Source organism: Brassica oleracea, chromosome C6, assembly GCF_000695525.1.
Source record: "Brassica oleracea var. oleracea cultivar TO1000 chromosome C6, BOL, whole genome shotgun sequence".
Taxonomy (NCBI): domain Eukaryota; kingdom Viridiplantae; phylum Streptophyta; class Magnoliopsida; order Brassicales; family Brassicaceae; genus Brassica; species Brassica oleracea.
In genome coordinates, this window is record NC_027753.1 from 2,875,606 (window position 1) to 2,899,055 (window position 23,450).

The 23,450-nt window shown below is 33.7% G+C and overlaps 3 protein-coding genes across 6 annotated transcripts in view; 1 reads left to right on the forward strand and 2 right to left on the reverse strand.

Annotated features, from left to right (window-relative positions):
• LOC106299160 (probable serine/threonine protein kinase IRE3) overlaps positions 1 to 4,829 on the reverse strand; it is a 6,460-nt gene extending 1,631 nt beyond the window's left edge. The window contains exons 1-11 of the mRNA XM_013735293.1: positions 4,347 to 4,829; positions 4,196 to 4,236; positions 3,809 to 3,973; positions 2,929 to 3,726; positions 2,671 to 2,843; positions 2,293 to 2,536; positions 1,842 to 1,934; positions 1,618 to 1,755; positions 1,451 to 1,543; positions 1,068 to 1,224; positions 45 to 130 (exon numbers count right to left, since the gene is read on the reverse strand). Coding sequence (XP_013590747.1) covers positions 45 to 130; positions 1,068 to 1,224; positions 1,451 to 1,543; positions 1,618 to 1,755; positions 1,842 to 1,934; positions 2,293 to 2,536; positions 2,671 to 2,843; positions 2,929 to 3,726; positions 3,809 to 3,973; positions 4,196 to 4,236; positions 4,347 to 4,755 — 2,397 coding nt within the window. The 5' untranslated portion in view covers positions 4,756 to 4,829. The remainder of the gene's footprint in view (positions 1 to 44; positions 131 to 1,067; positions 1,225 to 1,450; positions 1,544 to 1,617; positions 1,756 to 1,841; positions 1,935 to 2,292; positions 2,537 to 2,670; positions 2,844 to 2,928; positions 3,727 to 3,808; positions 3,974 to 4,195; positions 4,237 to 4,346) is intronic.
• Positions 4,830 to 13,410: 8,581 nt separating this feature from the next.
• On the forward strand, positions 13,411 to 18,841 carry LOC106300436. Of its 3 annotated transcripts, none has more exons than XM_013736573.1 (11): positions 13,411 to 14,007; positions 14,242 to 14,499; positions 14,731 to 14,973; positions 15,087 to 15,236; positions 15,517 to 16,862; positions 17,204 to 17,277; positions 17,363 to 17,444; positions 17,517 to 17,636; positions 17,716 to 17,822; positions 18,282 to 18,439; positions 18,538 to 18,841. In XM_013736573.1, the coding sequence occupies exons 1-11, from the start codon at positions 13,567 to 13,569 to the stop codon at positions 18,715 to 18,717; spliced, it is 3,159 nt and encodes a 1,052-aa protein (XP_013592027.1). In that variant the 5' UTR covers positions 13,411 to 13,566; the 3' UTR covers positions 18,718 to 18,841. The 3 variants fall into 3 exon arrangements, 2 of the variants coding, with proteins under 2 accessions (XP_013592027.1, XP_013592029.1); XM_013736575.1 differs by having other exon boundaries at positions 18,285 to 18,439; positions 18,538 to 18,837; XR_001262014.1 differs by lacking the exon at positions 18,538 to 18,841 and having other exon boundaries at positions 17,721 to 17,822.
• A 110-nt stretch (positions 18,842 to 18,951) lies between these two features.
• On the reverse strand, positions 18,952 to 21,019 carry LOC106300437 (Down syndrome critical region protein 3 homolog). Of its 2 annotated transcripts, none has more exons than XM_013736576.1 (11): positions 20,850 to 21,019; positions 20,669 to 20,779; positions 20,530 to 20,594; positions 20,385 to 20,439; positions 20,230 to 20,319; positions 20,059 to 20,143; positions 19,865 to 19,960; positions 19,599 to 19,783; positions 19,419 to 19,507; positions 19,221 to 19,320; positions 18,952 to 19,137 (listed from the first exon to the last, which is right to left on the reverse strand). In XM_013736576.1, the coding sequence occupies exons 1-11, from the start codon at positions 20,910 to 20,912 to the stop codon at positions 19,075 to 19,077; spliced, it is 1,002 nt and encodes a 333-aa protein (XP_013592030.1). In that variant the 5' UTR covers positions 20,913 to 21,019; the 3' UTR covers positions 18,952 to 19,074. The 2 variants fall into 2 exon arrangements, with proteins under 2 accessions (XP_013592030.1, XP_013592031.1); XM_013736577.1 differs by having other exon boundaries at positions 20,669 to 20,761; positions 20,850 to 21,017.
• Between the last annotated feature and the right edge of the window lie 2,431 nt (positions 21,020 to 23,450).

Consider the following 23,450-nt stretch of genomic DNA (forward strand, 5'->3'; position numbering starts at 1 on the left):
AAAACTATTTACAGGAACGATGCAATATCAAGTCACTGACTGACCTGAGGACTATCAGCATTGAAGGGCGGAAATCCCACAATGAATTCAAACAAAATGACGCCAACAGACCACCAATCCGCAGTTGCACCTGAACAGTTTGATATATAACCATGGTTAGGGTTTTTAATTTAGGATATTTTATATAATTAGTTTTGGTGATTTTTATTTTTAATCATTGTTTTGAAGTTTTCTTTCTGTATTAGGTTTAATCAATCATTTTCCTCTTTCTATTAAATTGTATACTTATATAAAGATTTCAGGAATCAACCTATCTCCAAGATCGCTTAGGGTTCAAAGGAAGCTCAGATTGGGAGCATGTTTAATGGAAGGTTCTTAGGGTGATGTTCTCATAGCATGAATATCGGTCGATTTTTAAGTGTTTCTTAGTCCCTGGGACCCACAAAAAAGTTAAAAAGCGGTCCCAAAAAGTGTGAGATAAGGATCGATTGTGATGAGTTTTTGGCACTGTTCGGGGGTCCCACCGACAGTGGCGGCCCGCGATTGGTACGCTTTTTAAATTTTTTTTTTTATTTAGACAAAAATAAAATAAAATAAAAATCTTTTTATAAGAAATCCTTAGTGGGTTTTAGGGATATTCATGGTCTTATATTCTGCTTAAAAACTTCACCCTAAGAACCTCTATTAAACATGCTCTAAATTTTCTATATAATTCTGGTGTAAACAAGAGTACATATCACAGTTATTGAAGTATATCAATCTTTACAGATTGAGTATGTGATAAACATAAACGAATATCTGAAACTATTGCCAGACAGACAGCAGAGAGCAACAATTTGGTACGAATCTGAGTGGCCTAACTTAGTGATACGCAATACATTCAAATTTTCCACAAGATAACTAAAGCTGTAATCAACATGATATATACAACAAATTTTGTTATTCAGATTAACAATCCTCACCTAGGACTAATCATTTTAATCTCAACCCAACACCAATTTCTACTCAAAATAAGACTGAAATAATAGAGACACAAGCGCACAAAAAGATAAGAAGGAAGTGTGTACCATGTCCTGTCCCCAGAAGAATTTCTTGCGCCATGTAGTCAGGAGTGCCAAGCCTATCTCGCCTTTCAGACTTATGCTCCAATGTTGGCAATTTTGAACCAGATAGATCACTGGTGCTGTCGATGAGACCAACTTCGGAGAGCCCAAAATCTGTCAACTGCTCATATGAAACAAAAAAAGGTACCATAAGGTCTACAGGGAAGCATGGTTCTAATATTCTACTTACAGACATTAACTGCAGAGGCTAATTCTCTGTGTGAGTTTTATGAGCTTCAGATAACAAAAGATTTTGAGCTCTAGAGCGTCACATTGCAGGAAGTCAACTAAACATTCTGAAGCCTGGTAAATACTCTATATAAGTTTCTAAAATGGCTATTAATTACCTTAACATGACCATCATGTGCAATCAATATATTGTCAGGTTTCAAATCACGATGCACAACACCCTCAGAGTGTAAATATTCCAAAGCTAGGACCTGACATGGAATCACAAAGTCTTGATAAATTTCCTTGTTAAATATGGCATGATCTGTGTGCATTACACACTTACAACTTCGGCAATGTATACACGGGCAACAGTTTCATCCAAGCTAATAATTTTTAACAATGAAAAAACATCACCCCCTTTCACGTACTCCATCACAAGATACAGGTTTTCGCGACAAGTAAAAGAATAGAAGAATCGAACCTGGTCAAAAAAGAAGAAGGTTACGGTAGAAACAAGGGAATCTCTGCAGAGGGAAACACATGCTATAAATGGTAAGAGCAGCTTACCACAAAGGGATTGCGGACGTTGATCAAAATATCTCGTTCAGCATGTATTCTTTCAACAGCATTCTTGCGGATCATATCTGCCTTCTTCAGAACCTAGGGAGTATGAAAGCCTCCCAGTTACAATATCTTACAAAAGAAAGTTTGACTGATATTTTGCCAGAATTACTTGAAATAAATAAACCGAAACCGGAATTAAACGAGAATGTATTTTTTCTCAGGTATTAGACAGTTCCTAATTTTATTATCCGATCCGACCCGAATCCAAAGCTAATCAAACAAATCTGAACCGAAAATTTGCTGGTTTCTATGAGGATTCTCTAGCCCCCTATCCAAACTACCCGAGATCCTAAATAATCGACCCGAACCAAAATGCTTACGCCTAAGCTTAACTGTACAGAACTGAAATACTTCACAAGAGTAACAGAAGCAAAGCGAAATGAAATTTAAATACCTTAATTGCAAATATGTCTCCTGTTGCTCTCTTTTTAGCCAAAAGAACTCTCCCAAAAGCTCCTCTACTAATTTCTTTTATCTCCTCAAAATCATCAATGGATATACGGTCCCGCAGATGTACTGATCTGATCCTCAAACTGCGTTCAACATCATCTTCCAAAAGAACATCTTCATCAATTACGGTGCTTGACAGGTCAACTTTTTCATCATCCAGAATCTCGTTCAGCTGAAGATACTTAGCACTACATAATAAATAAAATATTCTATTAATATTTGCCTCAACTGATAAGAGTATATAGATTCATTTCCCCGAACACTTGTACTTCAAGCAAAGACAGCATGGGGAGAAAGCCAATAATATATTTTAAGAACTCACCGTATCAACTTTTCTATGCGTGTCCCGAAAGTTTCTACTGTAAGCGCATCAAAATATCTGCGGTCTACGGTAACCCTCAAGTCATGAAGACAAGAATGTAAGATCGTCATGGATTTATCATCATGTGATATGGCTTTTGCTGCTCGTCTTGCAATGTTAGAAAGTGCAGTCATCTGCATCCAGAGGTGATTCATCAGCCAGCATATTAAATAACAAAAGACTAGGAAAGTATGATCACAGAGCAGTACCAAGACCTACCAGTGGAATATCATACCGGTCATGGAATGTAACCTTGCCTCCTAACAATTCAAATGGATTGGGTCTAGGGGATCTAGGAGTCATGCTACTGGCAGATGAAGTAGTAGTCATGCCTTGATCAGACTTGGGACCGAAACAGTCTAGCATGTCGTCTGGTCCTCTTGGGACGCGGCCACTTAGCCTAAAGTTTTTGATATTAATAAGAGTCAAAGCAACTCTCTCCAGCCGCGCATCAACACTCACACCCTTGTGATCATATCTATCAGCCAAATCACATATTTTAGAGTGATCTTCCACGTGGGTGGTGGGAACATCCTCCTCGCATATACGACAGATAATTGATACTGCAGCTTCTTTTACACCTTTCGACCCTATAGATGGAAGTCTATTCCAAGAAGTTTCATTGTACGGAGAAGAGAGAAGTCTTGACTGACTTAGCTGTACGAAATCTTCCTCCTGCCTCCAACCTTCCTTGCGAAACTGAAGTAATCTAGTACATCTGGTAAGAATAAACAGCAAGCGAGTATGAAGCTGCTTGGGAACACCAGGGGGAAGCTCCTGCCGTTTATCATCTAACTCTCGAACTATCCTCTCACAGTGAAGCCAGAACTCTCCTGAACTAGCATTGGTACATTTCAGTGTCAAAATCATTAAGGCTCCAGTTATAACCTTCAACTCATGATTATTTCTCGCATTTTCCGTAGAAATTCCAAGCAAGTCCTCAGAAAAAAATTTAAGGTCGACATTCACTTCTTCCTTTGCTTTATTAAATTTGGCCTTGATATGATTCAATACTTCCTGCTTAAGAGGAGACGATTAGAGCATGCATAGAACAAATTTCCAAATAAAGTTTAAACATAGACATGAGCACCAAGACTACCTCCCAGCTGTTCGACCTATGAGGCTTCTTTAATGGAAAAGGCCTTACACCTTCCGCGTTCAACTCATGAGAAAAGCTCTTATTGTCACCAGAGAAGCACTTTCTTGGAGCACTGGTCATGTTAAGTAAGGCCTGATAACGAGGGGGTTCTAGCTCCTTTGGATTCTACAAAGATAGATAGATGTCAGAACAAGGGCCGGATCTCAGATTTTGGAGGGCTTTAAACATTTCTTCACAATTTTAATTAAAAAAAATTCATAATTAGAGGATCTATGTAAAATGTCTCCATAAAATTTTGGGCCCAAGACCGATGTTTCATTCGGCTGTCCTCACGCAAACCCTTTTTTGTTTGATGACGTTAAGGACTAAGGAGAAACGATTACGTACCTCAGGTGTGCCCGTGTCGGAAGGTGATACGTTGGATGTATCTGCTTAGCAACATCAAAATCAAAACGTGAGAATACAATAATTGAAATATCAATATAACAACAACATGAACAAGAGAGTTTTGAGCATATGTGATCATCACTACTCGTACCCGAGTCCTGATGAGTATTCAACTCCGGCAAGTCGTCAGACCGTACCACCACCGGAGTTGCTTCACCATTCCTAAAGCTGAAGCAAGCTTCCAGCGTCGCCCGGAGGGACCTCGTCTTGATCCGATTCAAGCCCAGGGACGAAGCCACCAGGGTAGACGTTTCAGCTCTTAGTTTCTTCCCGTTAAAACAGGAAAATGACAAGTAAGATCGCGAGGGAACTGAAGAGTGAACTTGATTAGGCGAAGAAGCTCGTTTGCAATGCTTCTTCGCGAACTCTATTAAAACTGCCGCGAAGCCAAGTATTCGAATGGATCTCCGTTTCCTGTTATCGGATTCGCTCGGAGAATTGTTGGCGCTGTCGACCTTCTTCGAGGAAGAGAAGAGCCTCCTCAATTTCTTGAACTCCATATCTGATTCCCCAAAAACCTGATCTTACCACAAAACAAAAACTCCATTTCAGAAACACAATCTCTCGAAGACGAAGAAGATGACGTAACTGTATAACAGTGTAAGAGGGAAAGCTGATGTTTTTAAAGCAAAGGTGAAACACAAGAGTCAAACCTTAGTTAGTTTATATGATTAAACAAATGTTTTACGATCACTTTCTCATGTATATATGCATATATGAGTGGAGTAGATTACACAATCACCAGATTTTCTATAGGATTAAGGACTAATGGACATCATTGTTCTTATGTAGAGTTGCATAAATGAGTAGATTAGATACGACATTTGTCAGATTTTCAAGAGGGTTAATCTCAGAGATGAATTTAGTGTGGGGTTGTCAAGTTATAATTGGTTTGCAATATAAGGAATGAATTAATATTCCAAGATTTAGCACACTATATTTTGTTTGTATTTGAATTATTATAAATAGCTAATTTTGGAGTTACTGTTATGGCTGAGATTTCTTTTTAAAAGTTAACGGTAAAAATAAAATTAAAATATTTTTTAATATATGTTTTAAAAGTTAATTTAATATAGTTTTTGGAGTGATTAATTTTTGACAAAATATAATTTTAATTAATATTTAAATATTTTGCATACATTGTACGCATATTTTTGTTTATACTTAAATTATTAATCTTAATTAATTTAAATTATACTATTGCGATTTGATTTTTTTATTAGTATTTATAACTAAATAGATAGTTCATAAATCTAAATCGAAGATAAATATTTTTGTCGTTGGATGTTTTTACTTTTGTTATCACCATTTATAAAGTAAATGAACAATATATAAACTTATTTTGAGATAAATGTGGTTCTAAGTTATAATTTGGTGACAACAAAAAAAAAGAAAAATTATAGCTTTGATTAAAATTATAAGATTTTGTGCATATTATTTAACTTATATTTATATTGTTAAACTAACTAACTTTGATTCAATATTCCCTTGAGATTTTTAAAGTTAACGGTGATATTAAGCTTAAACATTATTTAAAGATACATTCTAAAAGTGAATTTGTTGTATAAAAAATATAATTTTAATTAATAAATGATATTTTGAGTGCAATGCCTATTTTATATATAAATTATTAATATAAACTAATTTAAAGATATATACCGTTGAAATTTTTATTATCAAGTTAATGAATTATTTATTATCAAATTGGAGACAAGAGTTTAGTTAGATTTTCTTACTTTTTTGTCAACATTTATAAACTAAATAAACCGATATAAATTAGAGATAAAAGTTAATTGTTATTATCAAGTTAATAAATAATTTATAATCAACCTGGAGATAAGAGTTTAGTTAGATTTTCTTACTTTTGTTGTCAACATTTATAAACAAAATAAACTGATCTAAATTAGAGATAAAAGTCAATTGTTAGTGAAGTAGTACATTCATATCAAATTAAAATACATTATTTTACAATTTCTAATATTTCCAGTAATTTACAAAAAACATATTTTAACTAATTAATTTTGTATTTAAGTCTTAAGAGCAGCAACGGCGTCTCTTTTGACGACAAAATGGAAATTTTAAATCCATATGAAATTTATCCATCAGTATCAATTTGAGAACTAATATTTTTGGGTGTGTGTTTTTTATTTTAATTTCATATATAAGTTATATAATTTAATTTGATTTTATAAGTGATTCGATATGCAACTAATAAATATCTAAATAGTTTTTTTTTCAAGTACTTTGAATTATTTCATAAAACTTTTAAAAAATATTTTTGATTAATGATTTTTCTTAGGAAACATTTTTCTTAATAAGGGTTTTGGAAGACCTTCTTGGATATATGATATCTTTCTTAATAAGTATAATATCTTCCTAAAATTTAGAAGGCATTAGCAAATATGTAAGATATCTTCCTATATTTAGAAAATATTGAGAAATATGTATTATATCTTCATAAAAGTTAGGAAAACTGTATATAAAAATATATTGTTAAAAGTGTATTTATGAAAACTTTAATTAATATATATTAATGAATACCTAAATGAATTTAAATATATATATATAATATTCTTAAATATGTATACCATCTTCTTACAATTTTTGGAAGACCTTCATGGCATTTGATATCCAAATTTTATTCATATTTAAAAACAACTTCGTAAATTTATGAGAAATGTTATATATTTAGTAATATTTTCTGAAATATAAATATAATTGAAATTCAGAAAGATGATATATACATTTAGATAATAATTTCATAAATAAACATACATGTTACATTCAAAAGATATATTTACACATTTATGAAGACATTCTTAAATTTGGAAAAATATAAATTTAGTAAAATATTATATTCGTTAAGGAAAATCTTCAAAAACAAATTAAAAACAATCTTATTAAAAACAATTGTGAATTTTTTTTTAAAAAAAATTCAAAAACTTTTTTTCAATTTTATCATTTTAAAATTTTAAAATATTTATTTAATTTTATATAATTAATAAATAATTACTTCAAATTATAAATAATAATATAATTGTCACCTAAACTTTTATTAAGACATATTTTGGTCATTTTTGATATACACGTTTAATTTAATTAAAAATAATTTAAACTAAAATACTTTTATTTAGGATTCAAATATTTAATTAAATGGAATTACATATACTTTAAAGAGAAATAACTTAATTTTTGACTAAAATATTTAATTTATATTTAATTAAATATAATATCATTTGTGATTTGAATATATAATTTCAACTAAATTAAATACTTTAAAATTAATGTGTGACAAAAATTAATGAGGGTAATCGCCATACATAAACCGTCTCTCCAATCTCACTCCCCTTTTCAACTCCCGACTTAAGAAATGAAAAACCCTCAAATTTGATTTTGATATCTCAAGTCATTATTTGATGGATTTTCGTTATCTTGTTCTGCAATTTTTATTTTTGTTTCGTGGATCTTTCTATTTTCATCGAGTTAAGGTTTTGGGTGAATGTAACATGTTTTATTTATTAAACGAAATTACAAAAGTTTAATCCAAAATGTGGAACTGAATCCAAATAAATAGTTGAAGGTGGAAATTGATGAAAATCTTAAGTATATAGGCTGTTTTAGAAAGCTATAAACTTTGGAGGGGATTTAGTGTGGGTTGGGGGTGGGGGTGGGGGTGGAGTTTAAATAAGTTAACCCAAATAACTTAATTTGTGACTCAAATCTGGAGTTTCAAATGGATTAAATATTTAAACGGAACTAACTTACTTTTTTTAAAACAAAAACTAAACTAAGATAATTGTCCTATCGGTTTGGAAAGCCAAACAGGTGGGATGGAATCAACATAGAACACATGAAACTAACTTACTCTGTTACTCAAATATTGAATTAAATAGATAAAATTCAAAGGAAAAATGGAAATGATATAAAATTTGATGAAAGCCCAAAAAACAAATGAACACCAAAATTACAAGTACAAAAAATAACACATTTGCATATGTGTTCACTGTGGATCTAATGTTGGCCACATGGTTTAGGTAAAAAAATATAAATATTGTGGTTGTTCACCTCCATCTCTAATTTTTCGTTGATTAACAATCAACAAAAGTTCAATGTGTTAAAAATAAAGATAATTGGTTTCCTTGCCTCCATTCCCTACAAAAATTTGCAATGTGTCCTCAATTCTTTGATTCTCATTTTGCCACTACTGTAATAGACTACGAAAGCAGATGTGTGTCAGTCATATGACATGCATATATTATCCAGTGAACAATGCAAATTGTGTAGATCATTTGCATATATGTTCACTGTGGATCTAACGTTGGGACACATGGTTTAGGTAAGAAAATATAAATATTGTGGTTGCTCACCTTCATCTCTAATTTTTCGATTAACAATCAACAAAAATTCAATGTATTAAAAATAAAGATAATAGGCTTCCATGCCCTCATTCCCTATAAAAATTTGCAATTTGTCCTCAATTCTTTGATTCTCCATAGGAAAGCAGATGTGTGTCAGTCAAGTGGCATGTATATATTATCCAGTGAACAATGCAAATTGTGTAGATCATTTTTTTTACGAAAACCGCAACCCTGGAGACAATTTAAACTGAAAAAAACTAATCGACACAAACAATGGCGATGATTTATAAAAAAATCAAACATTCAATTTTCTCCTCCCAATTTATAATTCTTACTTTATATTGTTCAGCCTCTTCGTCTTTATTGTTCCAGTTCATTCTTAATCTTGATTTCTTATTATTATTCCATTTTGAACTCGGTTTTTCAAAAATAATTGATCGAGGTTTACGATTGACCAGACCAAATCTCTTTCTAGGCTTCCCCGGTAGATTTATAAGAAACTAAATTTTTAAAGGAGAGCGCCTAGAGAATCTCTGGATTGCTTCTGGAATGGCATCTTCATCTCCGGCAGAAATTGGAATATGCGATTGTTAGGTAATACATGTTTTGATAAAATTTATGTTAGCTGATATTTACTCAGTTACCTGATAATGATAATGTTCTAGCGGATTATTAGGTGATTAATGTTTTGATAAATGGTTTGTCAGCTTATACATTGTTTCATACCTTGTTTGTTATCTGCTAAATTAGTTGATACATGATTTGTGAGTTGATACATTTTTGATAAATGGTTTATTATTTGATAAATGATTTTTTGCATTTTATATGGTTTGTTAGTTGATATATAGTTTGATACCAAAGAATTGATTAATGGTTGGTATAATGTTATAAAAGATTTGTTGTTAGTTGATATATATGGTCTATGTAGATGACTGGTGACCAAGGGAATGAGGATGAACACTATGTTCCTTAATATTCCTTAAACTTTTTACCATTCATGAGGAATAGATTTTCCTTTTCGTTACTCTTCATTTCTTTATTTGTAGAAAATTATAGAACAAATCAATTCCTCATTAATTTTGATAAGAAATCATCATTCCTCATCATTCCTAAAATTCTATTCCTACCCGTTCCTTTCCTATCTGTTCCTATTGTTCCTATGATGGTTACCAGTCACACTTTAATCGTGTTTTTTCAGCTTGTACATTATTTACTACTTGGTTTGGTAGCTGCCAAATAGATTGATACATGGTTTATAAGTTAATATATTGCTTGATAAATAGTTTATTATCTGATAAATGATTTGTTACATGGTATATGTGTTTGTTAGCTGATACATATTTTGATACCAAAGAATTGATAAATGGTTGGTTTGATGTTACAAAAATATTGTCGATAACTGATATATGGTTTGTGTAGTTGATAAATAGTGTATGCTTTGCGGAAGAAGACCATCGAAAGTTGTTGCTGGGAGAGGACCATTAGTCTGGATCGACTGATTACATCTTCAATTTCTTCTTTATCACCTTGTACATTGTTTAATATTTGGTTTGTTAGTTGAAAAATTGGTTGATACATGGTTTCTAAATTAATATATTATTTATTAAATGATTTGTTATCTGATACATGAATTGTTACTCGATACATCTTTTTTTAGTGGACGAAAGTTTGATACCAAAGTATGATTAAGGGACAAGATATGATTAAGGGACAAGATTCAAGAATTAATAAATGATGACCACACATAGATAAAGAAGATAAAAATACCAATAGAGGTGTGAGGCTGAAGACGGAGTATGACGGTTGAAAATTTAGAAATGGAGACTGGTGAATGCATAGGAGATAAAAACAATATGTTTCAATGAAAGATTCAATTTCTTCATCAAATTGAGTAAATTTAAATCTAATATATTAATTTAGGTTCCTATTTTTATCTAACATTAACAAGTCATAGTAGGACCACTTAAATAATTAGTTAATATGATATATTTGATTATTTACATTAATAATAAACTAATTATAAATTTGAATTTTATTTTTTTAATTATAACAAAGTCTGTTGAGAAAGAATCTAACAAAATATTATTTTAAATTTTAAATGTTTTTATAAAATAACATATTAATTAATTTCGTAATTAGTAATATAATATTGTTAGAAATCAATGTTAACTAAACTTTTTATTATACATAAAAAAATTAAAAAAAATAAAAATTATATGCTTTTTTTTTGACAAATTCTATAATTATATTCTGTATTATATAAAAATAGAAGTGCTATATGAATTAAATATGAAAAAATTATATTAAATAGGTAAATTAAAAACAATTATTTTAAAAATTGTTTCATTTAAATCAGTTATCACTTATCATTAAAAATGAGTTAAAATTCGTAAAATATATAATATTTTTATACAAAAATAAATTTATAACATAGGTTAAACTTGTATATCTACAACTATATATTATCTTTTTATTTATTTTGAAACTCTCAACAATATATTGTTTAAAATGCTTCTATACAAAAATATCATAGCATATAATAACCTTTAGTTCATATACTATTTTAAAAATATATTATTTGAAAACTATGAAATTTTAGTAATTTATTTAAAATATTAATGACAAATAAATTTTAATTATAACTTTTTATTGTAATCATAAAAAAATCTGTTAAGAAAAATGTAGAAAATATTTCCAAAAATTCAAATATTTTTTATAAAATAATATATTAATGTAGTAACAAAAACACATTCAAAAATAGTAGTGTAATTTTTTTAAATTTTTCTTGAGAAAATATAAATTTTGAAAATAAATATTCAAATTCAAAATGATAATATTTCTAATTTTACAAAAGATAAAATCATAGATAATAATGAATAACCTTTTGAAATGCACCACAAAAAACAAAACTGTATATGTTGTAAAAATTAAAGTAATCAAATATTTTGAAATCTTAATTAAAAATAAAAATAAAACTTAATATCATAACATAAAAAATATATTCTATATCAATAGAATTTACTGAAATAATATGATATATGCTACTATGTATAAAATTTACTAAAATAATAGGGATATATTATTTAAAAACAGTGTTTTTATTTATAAATCCCGTAAAATACTAAAATAATATATGTTAAACTATATTTTTAAACAAAACATGTAAATTTAAATTATCTTAAACGTATTTATTTTCTATAATATAAATAAATAAATTTTAAAAATGTATTATACCAAAATCTATAAATTAAAGAAAAATACACTTTGAAGGAGGTTATCTATTTGATTATTTCATATTGTTATTTTTATTGTATCTAACTCAAAAATATATTAGTAAGTAATAAAAGTTAATAACAAAGTAAAATGTATTAAACAAATCACTATAAATTAATAATGCTGAATAAGAAATATAAACAATAATATTATAGAATTACACAATATATAGTACCAAAATGAAAATTATATATTTAATTTTTTTGTAATAATATCAAATATATTTATAAAATAAAAAATATCTGCACGGATGTGCGGGTTAAAATCTAGTATTGGATTATGAAAAAGAAGAATATAAGTAAAAGAGAATGAAATGTTATCTTACCGAACAAAAGTTTGTAAAGAAATAGAATATAAAAGAAGAAAGGGGAAGTAGGAGGAAAGAGAGTTCGAGAAAGGAGAATGAAAATAGGTGGAATGAAATATAAGAGGAGAGGAAAAAAATATAAGAAAAAAAAGAATGCAAAAGAAAAGTGAGTTTAGGAAGAAAAAAGAGGGAAAATAAACGTAATTTTAGAAACTCGAAGAAAAATCTATAGTAATTTATACATATATCAAATCATATGCAGTTTTTTTATTTGCCTCAGTTTAAGGGTATTGAACTAAATAACTTTTAGAAATTATGTAGAAAGTTTTAGATAGGCCTAGGACTTTTATCCGAGATCCGGATTCGATCCGAGATTCGATCCGGATCCGATCCAAAAATATGGATATCCGGAGGAGCCGAATCCAGATCTGGATAGTAAAATGTTGGATCCGTAAAAGCCGGATCCGAATATCTTGATTTTTTAGTCCGGATATCCGGATCCGTAAGTTTTACTAACAACTATTTCAGAAATAGTAATATCTATATATAAAAACTAACTTTATTAAATGTATTTTCATTTTTATAATAGTATATGTAAATTTTACATAGAAATAATTAAAAACATTATATATTTTTTATTTTTAAATTATTTTTAATATTTTTATATATATTAATAGTATTATTTTATTTATTTTAAGGATCCAAATCCGGATCCGGATATCCGTCCGATATTACAATTTTAGAAGGATATCCGACACCCGGATATTTAAGAACTTCGGATCCGGATAAGGTTAGTAAAATTATGGATCCGCCGGATAAGGATCCGGATACCTTAAAATTATCCGGATATCCGATCCGTCTCAGGCCTAGTTTTAGATACAATTAATGTAGGTGATTATTATAACCATAAACCCTGTAGGGCGTGTAGAGTATCTGTTTTTGTTTGATTCCTTCGGTTTAATCAATATCTCAAATCGATTTGTTCATCTACAACTCATCCGGTTCGACCTACCTGAAAACTTAATCAGAATTACTCGTAGTTTGTAACACCACATGGGGAGGACACCAGGTTGATTCTTGAAAGGCATGGCTGCCATGTGTTTCTTGAAATTTAGCGCATGCTAACTGAAAAGACAAAAACACCCTTAAACTATTTTCAAATTTCCCATTTTACCCATTTTATTTTATTTTCTTTCTTTCTCCAATGATTCGTCTTCCCCCGTCGCTCTTCTCTCTCTGTCTCCGTAATCAATCAGCCATGGCGGTTTCTATCTTTACACCTCCAAAACCTCCCTCTCTCTCTACCTCGATTCCGCCTTCTTAACGACTCGCCTCCACTTCTCTTCGCCTTCGGTGTATGTAACTCGATTCCAATGGCGATTGTGACGGGAGATCGCTACGTTGAGAAGCTACAGAAGTTTCTAGAAGAAGAAACCGAGTCGCTTCTCGAGGAAACCATGGTTCTCAAGCTCAATCCAGCTGGTCTTCACTATATTCACCTCCGCCTCGAGTCTCTCCGTGAGCTCGAGCGCATGCTCTCCGGCGCTCCTGTTGACTACCTTCGCGCTTACGTGTCCGACCTCGGAGACTACCGCGCTCTCGAGCAGCTCCGTCGTATACTCCGAATCCTCACTTCGGTTAAGGTCGTTTCCACGCTTCCTTCCCCCGCTCGCGATCCGACGCCGTTGTCTCTTATTCCCTTTGGTAGGCTTAAGGTTTTGGAACTTCGTGGCTGTGATTTGTCTACTTCTCCGGCTAAGGGCTTGCTCGATCTCCGTCACACCTTGGAGAAGATCATCTGCCATAACTCCACTGTTAGTTACAATTTTGTTACCTTTGTACAGAGAAATTGAACACTATATTTTTTTTTTTGAATTAACATGTGTTGGGCTTTTGGCCTCAAGTTAATCAACATGAGGCACAAACCCTGGTCAAAATAAGACGATTAAAAAAAATTGAACACTTAGTATAGTTGGAATGGATAATGAGCAGTTGAAGTTATATATCTATGAATCATTTGAATAATGTGTTGCTGCCATTTGATATAGGATGCGTTGCGGCATGTTTTCGCCAGTAGAATTGCAGAGATAACGAATTCGCAAGAGTGGAACAAGTTGGCGGTTGTATCATGTTCTTGTAACCGTCTTGTGCTCATGGATGAGTCCTTGCAGCTTCTTTCAGCTGCTGAGTCGCTTGATCTGAGTCGAAACAAGTTTGCGAAAGTGGATAACCTTAGGAGATGCACCAAACTGAAGCACCTTGATCTTGGTTTTAATCATCTTAGAACAGTTTCTCACTTGAGTCAGGTGGGGAAAACTTCAGGCTTCAGTATATGATCCATGCATATGTTTCATTTTATCTAAGGTTATATAACATTCACGTTTGTTAGATGAGAAGGAATGTTGTAGTGCTCGCTTTTGTCCTTTGAGGTTCGTATTCTGATTGTCCTTTGGACTGTCTAGGAATGATACATGCATCTGTCCTAAGCTTTGATGCTCACCCTTGGGACCCATAACCGGTGTTTTGGGACAATGCAGGTATCCTGTCATCTTGTAAAGCTTGTTTTGAGGAACAACGCTCTAACTACGTTGCGTGGGATTGAGAACTTGAAGTCACTCGAAGGCCTTGATGTATCCTACAATATTATTTCAAATTTTTTGGAACTGGAGTTGCTTTGGAGTCTTTCACTACTCAAAGAATTGTGGCTGGAAGGGAATCCAGTGTGCTGTGCTCGATGGTACAGGGCACATGTCTTCAGCTACATTGCTATTCCAGATGGCGTAAGTTTCTTTATTCTTGTTTTGGAGATCTTGGAATCTTATCTAGACGAAAGAAATGGCACTGTCTGCTTTTGTTTGGCTTGTAATGCATCTTGTGTTGTACGACTTTTCAGCTGAAACTAGATGGCAAACAGATAGGAACTAGAGAATTTTGGAAGAGGCAAATCATTGTAGCCCATAGACATAGTGAGCCTGCCAGCTACGGATTCTATTATCCAGCTAGAGAGGAAGGTAACGAAGAAGAAAGCTGTAATAGAAAAAAGGTAAGTAGCCACAAGTCCACTCACAATATACTTGCACACATGCATATATTATTTGCTCTTGCTTGTATCGGCCCTTTTCGTGATAGTGAATTAGGAAAAAATGTAGAACGAAACAAAATTCAAGCCAGTTAGTTGGGCATTGTGGTGTGACTGTTTTGGTGAACGTTTCAGCCATGCACATGTGGCATTCAGCTTCTTTATTTGTTTTTTCAGCATCTTGGTTTATGTTGTTTGATAAATAATTACTGTAAGCTTATTGTTCTGTTTTAACCTTCAACAGAAAATGATCTGCCGTCTCGCTTCTATTGATTGCGAGGAAGAGAGCACCTACGCGAATTCTGACCAAGAGACTGTGTCATGTGATCACGAGAACAAAGACAATATAAAGTGTGATCAAGATGCTGACATATTTGGTCTTATAAGGAAAGTTGAAAACCTGAAGAAAGAACGTTCTGTTCTATGGCTACGAGAGTTCAAGGAATGGATGGATCATTCATCAGAGGATTTTGCAGATGTCAGCAAAGACAGCTTGGGTATCAATATGGAAAAGTACTGTTCAAACGCAAGAGGAATTTCAAGGCAGCATAGTGGAACACGAAGATACTCGTCCAGCTCTTTACGAGCTTCAAGAGATAAGGGCCATAGGAAAAATTTAGAATGCAATGGTTCATCTGTGGATCACAAAACCGGTATGGATGATATGAAGTACGTTGAAGGTAATGAGACACAGACTATGACTAGTGACATCTCTTCGTTAGGCCTTCAAGCTACAAATCAAAGTCAGGAATTTGCATCGGTTGAACCAAACAACCTGTTTTCTACAGCCCCTTCCGGGGAGAAGTTAGCTGAAAATGGAAATGCGTCAACATTGGATATAGGCCAGGATATAATGGGATCATTTTCATCAACTTATCCTGGGTCACCCCCTCATTATCAGAAAGATGTCTTGCATCGACGTCAGAATTTGGTGGAAGAAATCTTACAGCTGTCTGCAGATTCTTATTCAGTTGCATCATCTGATAGCACAAGCAGCTGCAGTGAAGATGATAACTATGACTCTGAGTCTGAGTATTCGAACCATGAAAACAGTCGGTTGACAGATCTTCTTTATGTGAATAGACTGCGTGAGGAGATTCCGGGGTGTGAACCCAAAGTAACAAGCTCTCTTGATTCTCAACCGGAGAATGGTAGTAGCATAATAGAATCTTTGAGGACTGGTGGATCGATGAAGGAGAATACCAGTAGTTCTCTTTCGGAATTGCATAATGGTGAACATATTTGCCATTTGGTTGAGACAAAGAAAAGCATAAGGAAACCTATAAAAAGATATGTTTCCTTTCAGAAAGAGGAAAGTTGTATTACTAATGCGGAGGCATCTCTCAGCAGTGACGCAGATATCTGTTTTTCTGGTTCTGATCATTTGCAAGAAAGTTCTCTGTCAATGATGTGTAGTAGTAGTAATAGCAATAGTAGATATTTGGGGACTGACAGAACACATGAAGGAAAAGGCGATTCAGTAGAGGAATATTTTTCAGCAAAACTGGCAGATTCCAGCTCTCAAGAAACTTGTAGGACGTACATGAGCTGTGATTTTATACTACAGAAAGGTTCTACGTACAAGCAACGGTGAGTTTTTGTAACACTTTCGTGGTTTAGTTTGTAGTGGTAAATGATGGTAATATAAGTCCCTTTCGGTAGGTTTATACATAGGTTTTGTTTTTCTTTATTCTTGACTTGCTGAGAGAGATGTGATATCATCCTTTTTTTATTATGGCTAAGCTTTCTTAGTATTCAACGGAATTGTTTGCATTAGATTTAGATGCTTGGGCTTTCTTGAAGTGGGTGATGTGTGAAAAATCGTACTTGAATTTTGATTTATCTTATTTAACTTCATAGCTAGTTGAGAAGCATCGTTGTACCAGGAAGCTATTTTTTCTCTTCCCTTTTGACAGTATTCTGAAATACAGGGAAGCAGTGTTGCTGCTGAGCACCCTAAACAAGCTTTACGTGCTACTCGTGGGTGTGTCTGCGACTTATCAAGGTTAGACTAATCATCTGTGTTCCTTTGCAAATCATGTCATAAGTTTTTCTGATGCTGAGTTCTTAACGGCCACGGGTTTCTGCAGGGAGCACCTTAAGTGTACTGTGTTCCCATGAAATCAGCGAGTTACAAGACGTTTCAGTTGGTCTAGGACTTCAGCTTGTGAGGTTGGTCTTTTTCCGGCTTTGTCGATTTGGTTTATGTATATGTTCTGAATCCTTCTTGTTCTTTCTGTGTAGGCTACGCTTTTTTGAGGATGCAGAATACATTTTTGTTACAAAGTGCATTGAGAAGACAACAGACTTACTCAATATCATACAAGTTTTTGATTCTCAGGATTCTAAATGCTCTCTTGGAAGGTAAGCTTTTTAACTTTCAGTCTAGAGTCGGCTGTGTAAATTTTTACTGTCATAATCTTTTCTTCCATGTTAATGGCAGTCTAGAGAATATTCAGGTGGACTTGTTTGAGAAAGAAATTTGTGGAGGATTGAAGCTGAGTATATTCCAGTACAATATTCTTCAATTTCAGAGCTGCACCCTTGGAGGTATAGTCTTTCTTGTGTATCCATCCAACTATCTATGATATCCTAGATTAATATAAAATGGTTCGCTCAAATTTGCATCTCCCCTTAAACCAACCACACCTGAAAATAAACTTGAGAGTGTATCTTCTATTGATAATTCGCAAACTTGTGGTTAGGCCAAATCAATTACTTATGCTCACTTAGGCAACCTGGAGTATAGGATTCATATTCACAACAAGCCAATGTCCCTTCTTTTTTATTACTGTGGTTTTATTACATATGGCGCTGAGCACTTTACCAGAGAAACTATTTTGGGTCCCTTGTTTCACTTGCATGTTCCTAATAAGGTGCACTCTGCATCATGAACCATGAAACAGCACAGTCTTGTAACTACAGTCATCTATGTTCTCTGTGTCCATAACCTACAATACATGCTATGGCTGATTGGAAACTAACATTTTTGTTTGATTTGCTGAATAGAAGCGTTGTGGCGTTGGCGGTCGCTATTTGTGGCTGGTGGGCGTCTCTTTATATGCAATGAAGACTTGGCACAACTTAGTTCTCAAAGAGCATATTCTTCTTCTGCTCCATATTTCTCGCTTGACTCGTGCTGTTCCATTTCTGATATATCTGAGACGGTAATAAGTGTCTTCATTCTTCTTCCCCTTTTGCTCGCGCGTCATCGAGATGTGATGTGAACGTTTCATGTACAAACTTGAAATTTGCCCTTCTCCAGATCGTTCAATCGCAAGGCAGGGTTGTGTCACTGAAGATCAAAGAGACCAGAAGAGTGGATTCAGTTATATGGAAGCTTAAGTGGTGCTGCACTGAGAAAGCACTCAAGTTTGTGACTTTGGTCAAAGCTCTTCACCCTGATTCGGCACAGTGTCCGTTGGCTGTAAGCTACAGAAGGTAAGTCTTCGTTTGCTGTTTTTTTGTTTAGTTTTACAGGTCACTTTTCTGTGTAATTATGTATATAGCACCCACGTACGTTGTTCATATTCATTTGATTCAATTTGTTAATGCGTTAAAATCATCGATCTGTGTTTTGTGCCGTTCTTTCCGTTTCTAAGTCGGATTCATTTGGTTCAATTTGTTTATCGGTTAAACATCATCTCTCAATTGAATCTGGTGTCTACATAGTAACAAATATTTTGGCCGGAGGAATAAAATCGAAATAAATGGTATTTACACGCAGACATGAATGTTCAAACTGCTTAAATTACGCAGGCAGAGCAAGCGGAGACGAAGTGAACCACGTGGATACAGTTCACTAGCAACTGAACTGATCTCGCTTTGTCCGGACAAGTTCTAGCGGTAGTCTCTCCAGAGCCATCTGGAAATTTTCGCATGAATCGTTTACTTGCATCATCGCAAAGAAAAAAACCACATTAGGAAGTTAGATTTTCTTTTTCTCACCCATAGTCTTGGAGCCGTAGGATCAGATTTTGGTTGTGCTTTGGCTAGCTTCGACTTGAAACTGATGGTGATGCATACCTTGAACTCCACTGAGAAGGGGCTGTTCCGCAGAGACATTGGATCACAACGATCAGTCAATCATCCATCCCTCAGTGATGAGTTACTATTTGAGGTTTATAGAGAAGCAAAGAAAGTTACCCTGCGAAAATGGATGGACACATCAGAAGCCGAGGAAGTAGAACGTAAATTGGTAGTGTCATCTTACGGCAGACATCTCCATCTGCAATCTGAACATGAGAGACGATAAGAAGAACTGTCTTTAATCTCTTGGCAAGAAATTTCTATATACAACTGTTGCATAAACGGGTAGTGGTTAACCTGTGTAGACTGAATCAAAGAGGTCTCAGTAACAATTCTCTCCCCCACAATTATCGACTCAACGCGGAGTAGGTGAATATCGATAGAAGTAATAGGAACTGAAGATGCTTCCACTGTTAACTCGCCACCAAGTGGATCCTGCAAAGAGCATTGAGTCGCTAATTTTCCGGTAACTCGGAAACCACCTATTGAGATCAATATTCAGATTAATTCTCTCTTTTAACAGATCACAGAAAACTATGAAATCTCCAAAGTAGAAGACAAACCTGTCTTAATCTCGGGAAGTAACGGATGTCTCTGAGTGTCTTGAGTGATGTAGAAGACGACCATTTCTGGAGGAAGCGGCCTCTCAGGAAGATCAACTTCAACCCCAAAAAGAAAAAGAAAAAAACATCACAGCAAAATTCAGGACTTTCCACACAAACATCAATGAAGTCAGAGAAAAAAAAAAGGGGGGTACCTCTACCGCTCTCGATTATAAACTCCATTGTTGCAGATAAAGGTTTATGCAAGTATCCTCGCGGTATGTCTGCAGTAAGTAGATACTGTCACAGATATTTGCATCAATCAATATACCAATTCTCAGAAGAAAAAAAAAATATTTCAAAAAAAGGGTAAAAAAAATACTAACTTGGATGTTAATATTAGTTCCATGAAACGTCTCATAGAACTTTTCTGCAATGCTTTCCCCAGGCTCCCTCAGATTCACAGAGAACGGTATCTACCAACAACAACAAGTTTCAATGTAATAGTTGAAAACAATCAAACTTTATCAAATGGTGCTACCTCTGTAGTTCCGGGAGGGATTCTCCCAGAAGATCTGACTTGGATCGTCTTCTTTCTATGACAAGGTTCAAGAAACGAATGAAGCAGTCAATTCCAAGTTTTTTTGCTGGCGTAAGCAAGAGTTTAAAAGGTAAGCTTTGCTTACACGATCTGAATGGGTTTGATGACGCCATAGAAAGACTCTATAACTCCAGCTGATCCTCCACGCACCTGAGGAGAGGAAGAAGGAGTTTTTTTAGGTTGGAATTGAATTGAAACAAAGGTTCGATCGAGAATCTGAAAACCTGCAAATTGACTGATCCATTGACTGATAAACGTATCGCTTGGTGAGAGATCGAGCTGGGAGATTTTATCACGATTTTTCCTTCCACTGGTTCCTGGGTAAAATTGAAAGCCTGAGCATTTCAAAATTTCTTCTTCATCGTTGAAATCGTAAATGTTATAAGGAAGAGACGCAATACTTACTGAAGAGCGATAGATACGATTTGAACGAGAAAGCTTGACGGTCACCGTCGTCGTCGTCGTCATTGAATCACCGAACTGAGCTGCTTCCACCAGGAGGAGGCTGACAGGTTTTGTGGTTATTTCAACGGCGAAATCATTAAAGACGGCAAGAAGTTCTCTCTATGATAAGACAAACCGCATGGTGTGTCTCTCTTTTTTTTTGTCATCCGGTAAATTTATACTCCAGATTCATTCAACCAAGTATTACATGACCAGGCAGCCATAAGCCACTCAAGCGTGTGTCAGAGCATGATTAACCCAAATCTTTTAGAATTGGGTTTTTAGCTTCATATAAGATAATGTCTCTTATATTTTAACTTAAAAAAACTAAGAGACCTGAGTTGATTGGGGTGCTTTTTTTTGTTAAGTATGGGTGTTTGAGAATGACAAAATATATCACAGGTAGTTAGTGTAATAGTTGGAAACTGTATGAAGTGTAGTTAGTTCTCGCTGAGGGAATAAAATCATGGGTTCAGAAAATTTGTTGAAAGAATCAGAGATTCACAAAGTGTGTTGTGTTATATATTCATTTTAACTAAAATCATATAGACCAAAGATTCAATATTTCATTTCAGTTTCCTGAACTAGTCACTTACGAAAGATTGTTCCCTTCACCTTGCAGGAAGGTCATTACAGAAACAACCAATTTTTTTTTTTTTTTTTTTTGCTAAAAAGAAACAGCCAACTTTGGGAATACAATGTACAACAACACAGGTTAGTTTCAATATTTTGTAAATTTTCCTCTCTCTCTCTCTCTCTTGAGAACAATTTCTTAACATAACCAAAAGCCTTTTAACTTTTGCCAATAGAATGTACAACACACAGGTTGATTGCAACCATTTGTAAGAATGATCAATGTAATAAACAATAAGCGTTTCTTTATAAATGTTAGCCAAGTTTTTTTGAGACAACAGAAGAGGATATCATGATAAGTATACACAACATGCTTCAAAGTAGCAAAACAAACGGATGGATTTCTTTTTTTTTTAAAGAGAGTACTAATTAAAGAGAGCTTCACTATAATAACTAACCCTCCTAAGCCAAATCTACATTCTCTTACTAGTTGTGAAACCGATGGAGCACTTAATTCATTTGATCTTCACATGGCAGCTCGTAACGACACAATGGACAAACATGACTGGTCTCAAGCCACTTCACGATACACTCCTCGTCGAACTCATGTCCACAAGCTAAAGGCACAACTCTTCCTCCATTCTTAAACTCTTCCAAACAAATTGTGCACTCTTCCAAGCTATTCTTCTTCTTCTTCTTGTTCATGTTCTCCTTTTCGATATTCTTCGTGTATACTTTCCTTATTAGGGTTTTGACCACGACCTTGCTAGCGGGTCTAAACCGGGTGTTATTACTAGCGGGTCTAAACCGGGTGTTATTGCTAGCGGGTCTAAACCGGGTGTTATTACTGGCCTTATCGGTTCAGGAAAAAGATCCATCTGAACCGATAAAGCACATCCAAGAGAATAGTCACTACTACTTGTGAAACAAGCTACACCGTCAATGTAGGCAACTAGTTTCCTCATCGCATCACCAATAACGTCGTCGTCGTCGATAATGGCTTCCATCAGAAGGAAACACTTCAATTCCCGTACGATTTGACAGTCGGAGTCTTCGTCCTCATCACAACCGAAGAAGTCTTGTATGGAGTGTGACCTAGTCGTGAATGGCGTGTCAAACTCATCATCGTCGCCAAAGATCGTGGCAGTGACTGTGATCGTGCCAGCTTCTTCCGGTTGAGGATTGTTATCGATTTCGTGGTCGAAATTGATTCTCATGGCTACTTTACTGAAGAAACACTATCAGTCGAAGATAACAGACCTAAAATAGTTAATGTTTTGTTTTAGGGTTGAATTGTATTTATAAGAATGGTGATCATCTCAACACTCTTTTTACCGACACCGAATCAACCGACACCTAACCATATCCTTTAGCAAAAAATAATTTTATTTTTCTGTTTGGTTTCCTCTTAAATATATAGAATTTGTTAACCAACATAAAGAGATGTAAGTTACAAATAAAGGGCAATTTGGTGTTTTTGAATAATGTTCTGTTGTTCTCTTTTTTTTTTTACATTACAACTATTTTTCGTTGTGAATAATCATATTCATTTTGGAAACATGAAACTCGTCTAGACTCATATTCAAGTTCAAATTTATATTTTATTCTTATTTATTTTAGATATTATATATTTGAGAATATTTATTGATTCAAGAGAAAACAAAAAAGTATGGGAAAGAAAAGATTTAAGATATATAGAGTAAACAAATTACTCATTTAAATTAATAAAATAACAAAATTTATTCAATTTTGTTTTTGGAATTTTCTTAATCTGAAACTTGTGTACTTTTCCATAGTCTGTCAAAACAAAATTATTCAAAATATTTTAAATTACTAGTTTGAACCATTGATAATGTCAAATGCAAATATTAATATTTAGAAAAATAGATAAATATATGTTTCATTAAAATAATAAATCAATGAATATGTATATATAGAAATAACAAAACTTTGTATTGTTAGATTTTTTTCTCAAAATAAAATTCATCT